Consider the following 14,469-nt stretch of genomic DNA (forward strand, 5'->3'; position numbering starts at 1 on the left):
ACGTACACGCAAACAAGTACACGCAAACAATAACACGCAAACAAGTACTCGCAAACAAGTACACGCAAACAAGTACACGCAAACAATAACATCCAAACAAGTACACGCAAACAAGTACACGCAAACAAGTACACGCAAACAATAACATCCAAACAAGTACACGCAAACAAGTACACGCGAACAAGTACACGCGAACAAGTACACGCGAACAAGTACACGCAAACAAGTACACGCAAACAAGTACACGCAAACAATAACATCCAAACAAGTACACGCAAACAAATACACGCAAACAACCACACTCAAACAAGAACATCCAAACAAGTACACCCAAACAATTACACCCAAACAAGTACACGCAAACAAGTGCAGTAAAACTTCCTTCAACGCAGGGGATGCGTTCTGGGATAACCTCGCGTTGGAGGAATCATTAGGCATATGGGGAAATTGGGGATATGTTCCAGGCTCCCAAAAAACTGACCCTAAAACAGTCTTCCTTGCTTTTTTTTACATGTTTATTTGTATGGAATGGTGCGGCATTATTAAATATACATTAAAATAAGTGTTCGTATCATAATAGTACTGTATTATTGCAAAATAAGTCACCTTATTGTGAGGTGGTTGTTGGAGGTTTGGGTGATGATTTGCTGGTGGAAGGGGTTAAAGTGCTGTTGGTGGCTGTTGAAGTAGGCCTAAAGAATTGTGTTATGAGCACTTGCTTCTCTCTGTGAAGTTCTGTGTAGTATGTATTTATTTTAAAGCTGAATCTATGGCCCACTTGAACTTCAAGCTGCTTTGCACAAAAGGATCTATCCTCACAGCAATTCATTGGGCAGTTGTTGTTGCCTTGAAGAGCTCCTCCAGCAGTTTGGTGGTTCAGTCTGCCTTTTCTGGATCTTCATCATATTCTTCATTGTCTTCTTCATGAGATGTCTGGGTCTCAAGTTCTTCAAGTTCTTCAGTGGACAGTTCTTCTCCATGGGACTTTAACAGTTCTTCTACTTCTTCTTCTTCCACGTCATCAAATCCTTCCCCTCCAATATGTTTCGCAAGATCAATGATCCTCTTCACTTCTTTTTTCCGACTTGGGAAACCTCTAAAATCATGGGTAATCCCAGGCCATAGCTTTTTCCAGCAACAGCTGAGGGTCTCACTTCGATCCAGACACTCAATCTTTTCTTCATTTTTTCAACAAGGGCGTCTCTCCTGCTGACGTATGATGTTGCGATGGAGGCTCCTGCACGAACGCTGGGACGGATTTCATCTTCGGCCTTCCGTACCGTCCCAATGGTCGATTCATTCACGCCATATTGCCTGGCCAAAGATGAAGCAGAAACTGATTACAAGTTATTCAGGATATCAAGTTTGACCTCCATGGTCATTGTTTTCCTCCTCTTCTTGTCTGGTTGGTTCAAATTGGGTCTTTTGGGAGCCATAATGATCGACGTAAGCTTACTTGATGGCGGCAGGTTCGGAGATGGCGGCAGCTGGCAATTCGTGGCCTCGTGCCGCGCGTATATTTAAATGAAATAGTAATTAATCAAGGTAATGAAGAATAGGGAAAAATAATAAAATCTTTGGGGAAACGCCGGGCGTTGTTGTCGCAATTAATCCGGAATATAAAATCGAACTGCGATCGCCGATGACGGCAGGTGGCGACTCGTGTCATCGTATGTATAAATTAAATATTAACTAGGGCATGCCCGTACCGTACTATATATATGCCCGTACTATATATCTATCTAAAATTATATCCCCCCCCTCTATTTACATGAAATGGTTTGGTCCATTCGCAACGCCAAAGCGAACGGCGAACGGCTTGCGAGTACAGTGACAATCCCCCCCCTCTATTTACATGAAATGGTTTCGTCCATTCGCAACGACCACAGAACCCCCCCCCCCCTCTATTTACATGGAATGGTTTGGTCCATTCGCAACGCCGGCACACGCGATCGTTCGCTGCTCTCTGATTGGTTGAATCGTTTTTTGGACATAGCTCGGTAAGTAATTGTCCGATTAATATGAAACCTTGAAAAGGCACATCCTCGGGTCCCCAGCAATATACCTGGCAAGTTAAAAGTATATCGGACCCGTGGTTGTCGAGAAACAGCGGTCACAGACAAACGTACAAACGTACAAACGTACAGACAGAGATTACTGGAATTATAGATAGATTAACCCCTGTCCACACAAGGGGGGTCTTTTTAGCCTTGTATTTAGCCTAAGAACGCCTGCCTTGTGTGTACAAGGGTTAAGTAAAGTACAGTAACAAGGAATAAGAATAATATATATCTTTGGGAAAACACCAGCCATGATCGCGTAAATGCGAAACACACCCTCGTGTTGGGGAGGTTTTGACGCATTTCTTTGAGCGCGTAAATTGGAAAACCGCGTTCGAAGAAGCCGCGTTGGAGAAAGTTTTACTGTGCACCCAAACAATTACACTCAAACAAGAACATCCAAACAAGTACATGCAAACAAGTACATGCAAACAAGTGCATGCGAACAAGTACACGCAAACAAACTGGCTCAAAGATCAACACTCACTTGCTTTGAAGATTCAAACTCGTCGTGAGTTTTTTCTTTAATTATAACCTTAGTATCGTTTCGATTACAAACGAAACAGCAGGTTTAACGAGCAATTCGAAGGAAACCAAAATCAACGCGTGTCACTCGTCAAGAATTGCTGCAGCAACTAACGTCCCATTGACCATTGTGACGTCGGCATAGCGGCGTTCGGATAATTAATGACGTCACAGTAACTAAATCGGTAGTTTATTGGATACCAGAATCAACATTCATTTGATAAAATACAATTTTAAAATAAATGATTTCGGGGGAATTATGCACGAGCAACCCTGAATGTGGTTGGGGGAATATTAAAAAAAAAAAAATATATATATATATATATATATATATATATATGTATGTATGTATGTATGTATATATATATACATATATATATATATATATATATATATATACACTGTATATATATATATATATATATATATATATATATATATATATATATATATATATATATATATATATATATATATATATATATATATATATATATGGAGGAGGGAGTGCGGAGGGGGTGGGGAGGGAGTGGGGAGGGGGTGGGGAGGTGGTGTATGCAGGCGAAGCTTTGGTGGTGGGGAGAAGGGGATACAATAAATCGTTCGCTGTGATTCATTCACACAACTAGGCCAACCCCACATCCCTTGCTTGTGTGTACCGACTCCCCAAATCCAACCTTTCAGCACCCAATGTGCGTACGTATTATAAAAACAAACTACTCTGAAACTTGACACATGCAGATCAATGCATGGCTTGTTTTGCGATGAAGTGCCTGGATTTATTCAGAGATGGGCAGGCGTCAGGTACCTGGATTTCATCAAAGATGGGCAGATGGAATGTACCTGGATTTCAAAGATGGGAGGTTTTTTTTAATGAATTCGGGGAAAATGTCATCGGCCCCTGGAGCTTGGCCTTTTTTGGCTGCGGACAGTGCGGCGTCCATCTTTCTTTGTGCGTGGGGCCGATATGTGATGACTCAATGGGCTTTGAGACAGGTCCAGATTTCAATATTTGGGCTTCAAATAAAGTGTTGTGGGCATTTCGTGTGAAAAGTCGGCAAACAAGTTTTTTAGGATAATTTGAGGGTGTTGAATGAAAAAAATTGTTTGCCAGGCTGAATTTTGGGGTTTTGACCCTCAAATTCCAAAAAAACAAAATGGCCGCCATTTTCCCCATATTTTGCACTGCAGCTCGGCTTTTATGTACAAGGGAGATACCCGTGCTATGCACGGGTGGGAGGCCAGAAGCAAACAGACAATGCAGACACGGCGAATGCTAAAGTATGAAACCAATAAATTCCACATTCCTGTAGCACCTCCAGTCACACGTCAGACATGGACAGCAGGTTCGTGAAGGACTTCCATGAAAAACGTACCCATTCACAAACAAACGGGTACGTTCACGTATAGAAACATCGATCGTGGGACCGTGGCGAATCTACATATGGCGAACCGTGAAGTTCACATTCAGAAAGTAGAAACCATCACGGCATGTCGTCATTAGAGATCAGTGGTCGTCATTCACTTGAACTCGATATCTCTTTTTTCATTCCAAACAACATAACTCCAATTAATCACAAAATAAACTTTTGACAACATTGTTAATGTTTCCTTCATTGTAAAAACTACCAAAACAACAATTAAAAGGATTTTGAGCCGATAGCTGTTACGGCCTTGGCAAGATTGAATGAGACAGCGATCTGTTAGCGTATTCACCACCCAAATAGCTATGTGGAATTCTCTCATTTAGAGATTAAATGTCGTTTGAACTTTGGCCGAGGTCATTATTTACTTTTAATGATGTTTAAATAAGAATGATGTTTCATGATGTTTATATTGGTTTTGGGTCGTCTTTTCCACATATCTCATGGGATTGTAAGTTGGAGTGATGGCGGGGAGCGAGGAGGTTGGAATTCTCTCAAGGAGGGATTCACCCCGTGTCCTTATAAAAGGTCTTTGTCCGAGGTCACCGAGTTCGATCGGTGCAGCCGTGCAGCGATCGGTGCAGCTGTTTGTGCGGCACCCGGGAAAACAACATCGTCACAATGAAAACATCGTCACAATGACGTTATGCAAACGCAAACGTTATGCTGGAGTCCAAACCTGAGAATGCTGGAGACCAAAGCTGAAATTGGCAAAACTAAACAGCCTATTTTACTCCTGGAGATCCCAGGATTACCCACCCAAAATATCGTTGCGATCGGTTCAACAGTTTTTACGGTACCTTCGAATGGACAGACAGACAGACAGACGGACGGACATTTGGTGAATTATAGTAAGATCACAGGAGGTTAAAAATTGTGACAATACCCATGTTTGTGACACTGAGCATTCCAGATATACTGTTACCGAAGTTATGACGAGTTTGGTTTGCACGCCATCTTGAATTCCAAGATGGCCGCCATAATTTAGCCCAATACAGTAATAAATGAGCCCAGCCTGCAGGAATAAGCAATAGAGGAAGTTGAAAAGTGCATGGTTATACACAGGTTTGTGATACCAAGGATTCCAATATGTTGCGTAAATCTAAATTGTAACCAGTTTGGCTTGCTCGCCATTTTGAATTCCAATATGGCCGTCATTTCTCGGCTTCTTCGGATTGAATGTAATCAGGCCAAAGAGACAGATTATCAAACATCTATACCGTAAATACATAATTGACGTACAAGAATACACAACCAAACACATCAACACACCATCCACATCACCAGCCCTCCCCCCCCCCCCGCCCCACCCCTCCCCTCCCCACACAGATCACACACACACACACACACACAAGCATACAAACATAAACACAAGTGTAAAATATTACTTCATTTATGCTTAAGTTAATATTGAATATAATAGTTTGAAAATTGACATTACTAATTACGTGTTTGATAATTTTTGATTTTTTATAATATAAATAAACACAGTGGTCATGTGAAATCAATGGCTTGAATATGTTTTTCCATCTGAATTGTGATGCTTGATAAACGAGCATTCTGAGTATTGCGCTGCAATACATGTCCCCTACCGGTAGTCTGTCGTCCGGAAAACTGTTGGGGAAATTACCAAGGGTTATTTACCCACAGGTTCTGAATCGTTCCCAATCGCTAATTACCTCAGGACGGGCTCACCTGTGATTCGCGACAGGTCAGCAGAAGCAAGAGAAAATAAGTTGTTGATAAAGAACCTTTCGAGTCACTAAATATCAGTAATTTATGATATTTTCCGGTTCACGATCAATGACCGATGTGTAGATATATGTTTCTCGGCTTGGTTCCGCCCCTCCCGAAAGCGCGCGCTGTGTCGCGCTGTTGACGTTCGCGAGACAAGGCTGAGGGCGTGCGGTGCGGCCTGAGGAGAACTCTAGAATAAACAAGAGATATCCATTTTAAAAATATTTTCGTTTAATTAACGATATCTGCCAAACCACGTGACCTATCTCAAATTCCAAAAGGACATTTTGTTAGACTGACATGCTGAACAGATCTGTGAAGTTTCCCCTCGATTGGATCAAAAATGAGGGAGGGGCTCGGTTTTAAAGGTTCATGCTTAAAAACGTCATAACTCTGAAACCATGTGATGCATGGCGTCATGCTCGGTGACTTTTTTGTTCGTCATGGGTATGCGATTCTGTCTGCAAAGTTTGGCCTCGATCTGTTCAGCCGTTGCAGAGAAAAAGGGATTTTTGTGTTTTCACGAAAAACAATATGGCGGCCGAACCACGTGAACTGTGTCGTCATAATTACTATTAAAATATTTTCCAGACCGAGTCCCCCCTACGGTAAAAAATTTGATCTCAATCGGTCCAATTATTGCAGAGAAATTGGTTTTTAAAGGAAATTAAAACTTAAAATGGCACTGAGTTAAGGATCATCAGAATTATCAGAATTCCCAAAGTTCAAAGTGCCATAACTTTGTCAAAAATGATCGAAACGTCGTGAAGTTGATCTGAAACTTATCATGAGGAAACCATGTGCCAAGTTTGAAATCATTAGCATTAAGCGTTTTGAAAAAAAGTCCGGAAAACTGTTCTTTGCGTGACGGACTGACGGACGGACAGACTGACGGACGGACAGACGGAGGGACGGCGTGCAAACCTATAGTCCCCTCCGGTGTACACCGGTAGGGGACTAATAAAGTAAGTTTATTTTAATTATGATACTGTTACTTTGTAAATAACATCCAAGATGAAATATGAAATTCCAAAAGGATTTAAAGAGAATTATAATGAGAGCAGTGTAACTTAATGTTAATCAATATTTAACCACAAACTATTTGGGCAGACGTCGAGTTGACTCCAACAGCACGGGCAGAAGGCGGTGAATTCCCCAATGGTCAGGAAAGAGACGGAGAGGAGTGGCGACCCCCCCCCCCCCCCCCGCCACTGGTCTTTACCACACACTTACTCGTGTGTACCAGCCATAGAAAGGCAATGCCATCATTGCCCGAGGACGCTCGACGTCATCATCAGGTATGCAACTCTGCTATTAATTATTTTCTCCATATTCCCATATTGAGGGTTTAGTGAATATTTGATGGCAAAAGCTCAAATGGTAAAAACGGTATCGCCTGGACAGACAAACACACTACATCATTGGCTACCATTATCATTACCAAGGGTTGTATTTGTCGAATTATGACATGATAATGAAGGTACAGATGACATCATCATCAACATATCTTATTCCCCATGGGGAGTGCTTATAGTCCGGCAGATATGTGAAGAATTGTGGTAGAATTGTGCCTTTGATGATACAAGCATGAAACTTGGCACACAGTTAGGGCATACCCTTACAGTGAAATTTGGATGTAGGGGCATTCCAGATTTCTCCTTGGCCCAAAATGGCGGCCATTTTACAAAATGGCGGCTAAGAAGGACATATTTACCTATTATTTCAGACTTGTCATTTGTGCTGCTATTGAAACACAATGTAATGAGCATATTATAAATTGTCATGTACATGCTATGCAATACCTTCATACTGGGTTCAAAATTGGAATCTACGGTGGCCTATAAGGGGCAGAACAAATGGTTTACCATTGCAATAGACAGGACTGGTCTAGCGGTTTAATTATTTAACTTTGCATGACTATCTGATTTCTCCTGGGTGTAATTTTGGTTCAATACCTTTATATGAACAACTTTGATGTAGCTTTATGAACTTTCCTATCATAGACTAGGTGACTATAAGGAACAATGCAAGGCTAGTGAAAAGTTACGAAAGCGAATTACTATATTTATGATAATAATGTATGTATTTCTTTTTCAGATGATAACTCGACTGCACTGCACCTTCGCTCATTGACTGTAGTAGCTACCTAGATTTGGTTCCCAATTTGTATATTGATTGGATGGTGGTGGTGGATAATGCTTAATTGACAATGGCCAACAAAAATTTCAAGCTATTAGACCCCCAAAGCCCTAGTACATCTGGAACAAACATGCCTTATCTGACAGATTGGGAGAAGTGTGTGTTATGTCAGGAGGTCACCGATGAGGCCCTTGCCTGTCCAGCTGATTCCAAGCGAACCACAGGGTCCGGATACCAAACTCTTGCAGATTATCTCCTCACCTTCAGCCAGATGGGCTGCCTGCCAAAATCTCTAGAACTGTCCCGCCTGGACGATGGTGAAGGTATCCAGTCAACCTTCCAGAGCCACAAGGCTAAGTGGCATGATTCATGCAGACTGAAATACAACAAAACTGAACTGCATCGGGCACAAAAAAGAGAAACGTCTAGTGAAGAAACCGCAAGTGTCTCAAGAAAGTACACCCGTCACAGAGTACATGTAGACCACACACAGCCACAGCCTGAAAAGTGTTTCTTTTGTGACAAACCAGCGGGTACTAATTCTCTGCGAAAAGCTTCCACCTTCGACCTCGATAAACATGTCAGGACAGCTGCCCTGAAACTAGGAGATCAGGCACTTCTTGCTAAACTGAGTGCAGGTGACCTTATAGCACAAGATGCACAGTACCACGTGAAGTGTCTGGTGTCACTTTATAACAAAGCAAGGGCCACAAGCACAACACTGAATGAACAAGATGATATCAATCACGGTATAGCACTTGGAGAGCTAGTGTCCTACATCGATGATGCCCGCACAGATGCTCTTGTGACACCAGTGTTCAAGCTGGTAGACCTAGCAAGACTATACACCACCAGGCTGGAACAGCTTGGAACAGTCTTGACCAGGCGTGTCCACTCCACCAAACTCAAAGATCGAATCATGACATATTTTCCAGACCTAGAGGAGCACATGTCCGGTCGAGATATTCTGCTTGCTTTCAACCAGGATGTTGGCTCAGCCCTTCAGAAGGCATGTGATCACGACACTGACAGTGATGGAGTTTGTCTTGCTAGAGCCGCAAATATAGTTCGTAGAGACATGTTGAAAATGAACTCAACATTTAGTGGTTCATTTGAAGCCCACTGCCAAGAACATTCGGTACCTAATTCGCTTGTATCACTAGTTTCTATGATCTTGAATGGTCCTAACATCCAAGAGCAGTCAAGCCACTCGTCGGTATCAACACCTACTCTCACAATCTCACAACTCCTTATGTTCAACAGTTACTCACGCCGCAGAGAGAGTAGCAGTACTACCACGTCCACGAGGCACAGTCACAATCGGGAGACTCCCCTGCCTGTGTACCTGGGCACCCTTATCCACACAAAGACTCGAAAAAGAGACCTGGTTGATACTATGTTCAACCTGGGTCTCTCGATCTCCTATGACAGGGTGCTTAGCATCTCCACGGACTTGGGGAACAGAATCTGCCGTTTCTTCCAAAATGAGGGTACAGTTTGCCCCCCTGAGCTAAAAAGTGACCTCTTCACAACTGGGGCAGTGGATAACATTGATCATAACCCCAGTTCAACAAGTGCCCACGACTCCTTCCATGGCACTGGCATTTCACTTTTCCAGCACCCAAATAGCGATAGCCGTGGAGTTCAACGGGTAAACCCAGATGACACATCAACAACAGATGCACACCTGCCACAGTCATACACCATCGTACCTCCTGTTGTTCTGGGTAAATGTGACCCACCTGTACCCAAGCTAGCGGGTCCCAACAAAAGCAACTGCCAACTCATCCCTGAAGCAATGCAGATTGAGTACAGGTAACTGATTATTGTGTTTGAACTGTGGACAGTTATATGTGTACCTAAATAACCAAGACTTGTTAACTTGTGTGGACTTGTTTGTTCTTAATTGTGTTCATTATCTTGCATTTTGACAGGTGGCTGGAGCAGATGGAGAAGACAGTGCTATCTGACACACCACTTAAGGGAGACGAGACAGTATCAAGGGCTGGATACCATGCCAGCAAGCAGTCTATTCCAGAAGAACCAGAGTGTAGTGTGGCCTTAACTTCATTGCTGCCTCTCTTCTATGACCAGGCAAAATCTGTGGCAATGATTCGTCACTCCATGGATGTCATCAAGAAAGCAATCGATATTCTGAATCCAGGTCAGATCCCTGTAATCACACTTGATCAGCCACTGTACACACTTGCCAAACAGATCCAATGGAGATGGCCAGAAACACATGGAGAAGATCACTTCGTCATGGTCTTTGGTGGACTCCATATTGAGATGGCAGCATGGAAAACCCTCGGTGACCTTCTGGATAGCAGTGGGTGGACAGGCGTTCTGATGCTTGCAGGGGTTGCTACAAGTGGTACTGCTGATTCCTTCCTGAAAGTGACCCATGTGACACGCACACGACGAGCACACCAAGTCACAGCCAGTACTCTCTATCTTCTCCTGAAGGAAGCCTACAGCCAGTACACCAGTGGACTAGATGAGGGACAGGATACGATACCACTAGATGACTGGTGCGGTGAACAAGCCAATGCAAGTCCACAGTTTCAGTTCTGGTTCCTAATTATGCAGCTAGAACTGGCAGTCCTGATCTATGTGAGATCCGTCCGTGAAGGAAACTTCCAACTGTACACTGATGCTCTGACCAAGCTTGTACCATGGTTCTTCGCCTTGGGACATACAAACTATGCCAGGTGGATCCCAGTTCACTTGCGCGACATGGTGACACTTGCAACAAAGCATCCAACTGTATACGCACAGTTTCTGGCAGGAAACTTCACCATGAAGAAGACTACACGTGCATTCTCTGCCATAGCCTTAGACCAGGCACACGAGCAAAATAATGCATTGGTGAAAGGTGATGGAGGGGCTGTAGGTCTTACGGAGAATGCTGCAGCTTTGCGCCGATGGATGGTGTCTGGTCCAGAGATGGCCAAACTGATCTATAAGTTCGAGGCCACAACAGAAAAAAGAATTAGGAAAACTGAACTAAAACACCATGAACAGACAAAGCACACGCAGGTAGCCTTTGCTCGAGATGTGAGAGCACTCACCCGTGTCATAGGAGAGATGGGGAACCCATTCTGTGACGACAGCAAAGATCTCTTGGTGCTAGACAGCAGAGACCTGGCAGACCCAGCAGTCATCAACACCCTTTACCAGATCGAGAAGCTGGGAAAAGAACAGTATGACACATATGTGAACGAGAGGCTTGTACATCAGACAAAGCCTATCACTGACCCAATAAAAAGAAACAATCTCCCTCTCTTCAGCCGACCCCCAGTCAGAGAGAAGTCAAGAACAGAGTTGAAGGTGGTATCTCTGAAGAATGACTGCGTTCTGTTCTCCAGGCTGTTTGTTGCATCCCAGACACGGAATGGAGATCTTGATGAATTCTTTGCACATGAAAACCAAGCTTGTCCCCCTGCATTGTCACAAATGGGCAAAATCCGGCTTGGAACCAAGTCTGATCTGGTTGGGTGCTTAGAAGATCTGATCACCTCACGGGAAAATGATGATGTAAGCCCCCCTGTTGAAGTCATGATCCTGGATGGAGCAGCCATCGTGAGCATGCTGGCACCTCGTAATGCGAAGACCTTCTCTGAGTATGCATCACTAGTATTCTTGCCATACATCACATCTCAGATACAAAATAAGAGCAGGGTTGATATTATCTGGGATGAATATTTCCCAGACAGTTTGAAAGCCGACACCAGGAAGACGAGGGGTAAAGGCACCAGGAGACGAATTGAGCCATCTAGTTCCATCCCTCGAAACTGGCAGGCCTTCCTTCGCATAGACGAGAACAAGGTGGAGTTGTTTGACTTTCTAGCAACGAGGATAGCAAACATTGAGACTGACAAGCAAATCGTCACCACAAACCACAAAGAAGTTTTTTGTACACAGCCACGAGATGTTACTGGTCTTTCCCCGTGTAGTCACGAGGAGGCAGATACAAGGATACTACTCCATGGCCAAGATGCAGTCAGACAGGGCTATACCAAGGTGTCAATCCGCACAGTGGACACAGATGTTTTGATCCTTGCAGTGGCAGCAACTAGATATCTTGACATCGATGAACTCTGGGTTGCTTTTGGCACAGGGAAGAATTTCAGGCACTTGGCAGCTCACGAGATGGCTGTGGCACTGGGACCAAACAAGTGCCGAGGGTTGCCATTCTTCCACGCCTTCACTGGGTGTGACACCGTGTCCTGCTTCGGCGGAAGGGGGAAGAAAACAGCATGGGAAACATGGAAAGCCTATGATGAGGTCACCTCAGCTTTCTGCGCACTGGCTGCCACACCAACCATTTCAACTGCAAATGACAACATGGATCCACTGGAGCGTTTTGTTGTTCTGCTCTACGATCGAACAAGCAGCCAGGAACATGTTAACGATGCCCGCAAGCATCTCTTCACCCAGACTGGTAGATCAATAGAGGCTATCCCACCAACGCAAGAAGCCCTCAGACAACACATCAAGAGAGCTGCCTACCAAGCCGGCTTTTGTTGGGGCCAGATGATGATTTGCGCACCTGAGCTCCCATCGCCAAGTGAATGGGGTTGGAAACAGAGTAATAACGGCTGGGGGATATATTGGACAACCCTCACAGAGGCAACTGAGGCATGCCGACAATTGATTAGATGTGGATGCAAGAAGGGTTGCAGGAAACAGTGCAAGTGTGTTAAGGCCGCACTCCAGTGCTCAGCTCTGTGTCACTGTGCAGGGGAGTGTACACGATAGTATACAGGAGGAATAACACACCTGTTACATATACACAAACATGTGGAAGACTGTTTTGTAGACTGTTTTATAGTGAAAGTCACTTCCACAGCGTTAATGTGGCATTTTCACTTCATTTCCATTGTGTTTCTGGAGTTTGCTCAAAATAGCTCAAAAAGTAATTATTTTTGTAAAGAATAAGGACCAAATAAATGTTATGTGAGTTTGTTGACATTTAATTATGATCTTACAACCTGTTTACGTGAAAAAAACATCATAGGTGTGCTTGAGCAATAAGTAAATCTAGTTTTATAGACATCGGTACTGTGTATCTTATTATCCGTAAACGGCCATTTTTAAAATGGCCGCCATTTTGTCCCTAGGAAAAGATTTGAATGCCCCTATATCCAAAAATCTTCCTAGTAGTATGCTCTATCAGTGTTCAAAATTTCATGCTTGTATCACCAAAAGCACAATTTTTTCACATATCTGCTGGGCTATTAACAATAAGCCATGTTTCAATTATTTCCATTGAGCGGTTTCGGAGATAAAGAGATGCAACGTTTTGCCAAGATGGCGTTCGTACCACGTGACCTATGACGTCGTACTTATGAATAAAAAAATATATACAGGTGGAGGCACTCATATAGTGGAATTTTCATGTCAATCGGACCAACGGTTGCTGAGAAAATGAATTTTAAAAATGCAGACACGCACGTACACACCCGATCGCTTGTCCCTGCTTTTCGCTTTCCGAGCGCAGTGTAAAAAACCCAGTGTGTAAATACGTCAATCAGCAACAAAGAAGCCACCAGATTTACCTGTCACAGCTGTTGCAACCCCGTCAACACTGCTCATTTCCATACATTTCTCTCCACTTGCGAGGCAAATTCGAGTCTTGCTCTGCTCCTCCTCCTGAGATCCCTCGTCATTCAGACAGGCAGGCAGCAGGCTCTTCCGTCTCTTCATACCTTGAGAAAAATCACAAACTTGTCAAAAACTTTGAATATGTCTTTTTAATCCTGACAAATCCTACACTCTGTCTCCCTCTCTCTGAAAGGACCACCTGGCAAACCCTCCCATCTACTTTCTTAACAATCCCCTTGAGGAAGTTCAGTCCCTCAAGCATTTGGGTCTCACTATCTGCCATGATCTTTCCTGGGATAACCACATTTCCAAGCTGGCCTCCAAAGCCAGCCTCCGACTGGGCATCCTACGTCGTACAAAGTCCTTCTTTGGCACACCTGAACTCTTATCCACCTTCAAGGCCTTCATCTGCAGCTTGATGGAATACTGCTCTCCCCTCTGGGCTGAATCACCTGACTCACATCTTGTTCAGCTTGAGCCGTGGAAACCAAGGGCTTCAAGATCATTGGAATCTCCTGCGATTAAACTGAGTCTATGGGGCTATCACTCACCATCGCAGACAGGTCGGTGGTCTCTCTGTCTTCTCCCACCACCTTTCTGGTCTTGCACCCGGCTACTCTTTCCTAGCTTTCCTTGTTGGTGTTTCCCCTCCCTGTCTACTGTTCCTTTTATCCCATAATGTCCTGATTCGTCCAGTGTACACGCACTTCCACGAGCCTCGACTATTAATGTGCAGGAAATTTTTTCTAGAATCCTTCTACGTTATTTACCTTTTCATATATTATCACAAGGTGATGCAAAGCTTCCCGAAACCATGTCCACCTCATTTTATGAAGCACAAGCCGCCAATAGACAAGACTTTAACCGCGGAAGAGCACTCAAACAATAACATCCAAACAAGTACATACAAACAAGTACATGCGAACAAGTACACGCAAACAAACTGGCTCAAAGATCAACACTCACTTGCTTTGAAG

At 43.7% G+C, this 14,469-nt stretch overlaps 1 protein-coding gene across 1 annotated transcript in view; it reads right to left on the reverse strand.

Moving 5' to 3' along the window:
* The window catches only part of LOC137428666 (uncharacterized), a 136,670-nt gene that overhangs the window by 98,045 nt on the left and 24,156 nt on the right, over positions 1-14,469 (reverse strand). Inside the window, exon 3 of the mRNA XM_078777272.1 lies at positions 13,447-13,596. Within this exon, the coding sequence (XP_078633398.1) occupies positions 13,447-13,596 (150 nt within the window). The remainder of the gene's footprint in view (positions 1-13,446; positions 13,597-14,469) is intronic.

Source organism: Myxine glutinosa, chromosome 5, assembly GCF_964187855.1.
Source record: "Myxine glutinosa chromosome 5, kmMyxGlut1.1, whole genome shotgun sequence".
Classification (NCBI taxonomy): domain Eukaryota; kingdom Metazoa; phylum Chordata; class Myxini; order Myxiniformes; family Myxinidae; genus Myxine; species Myxine glutinosa.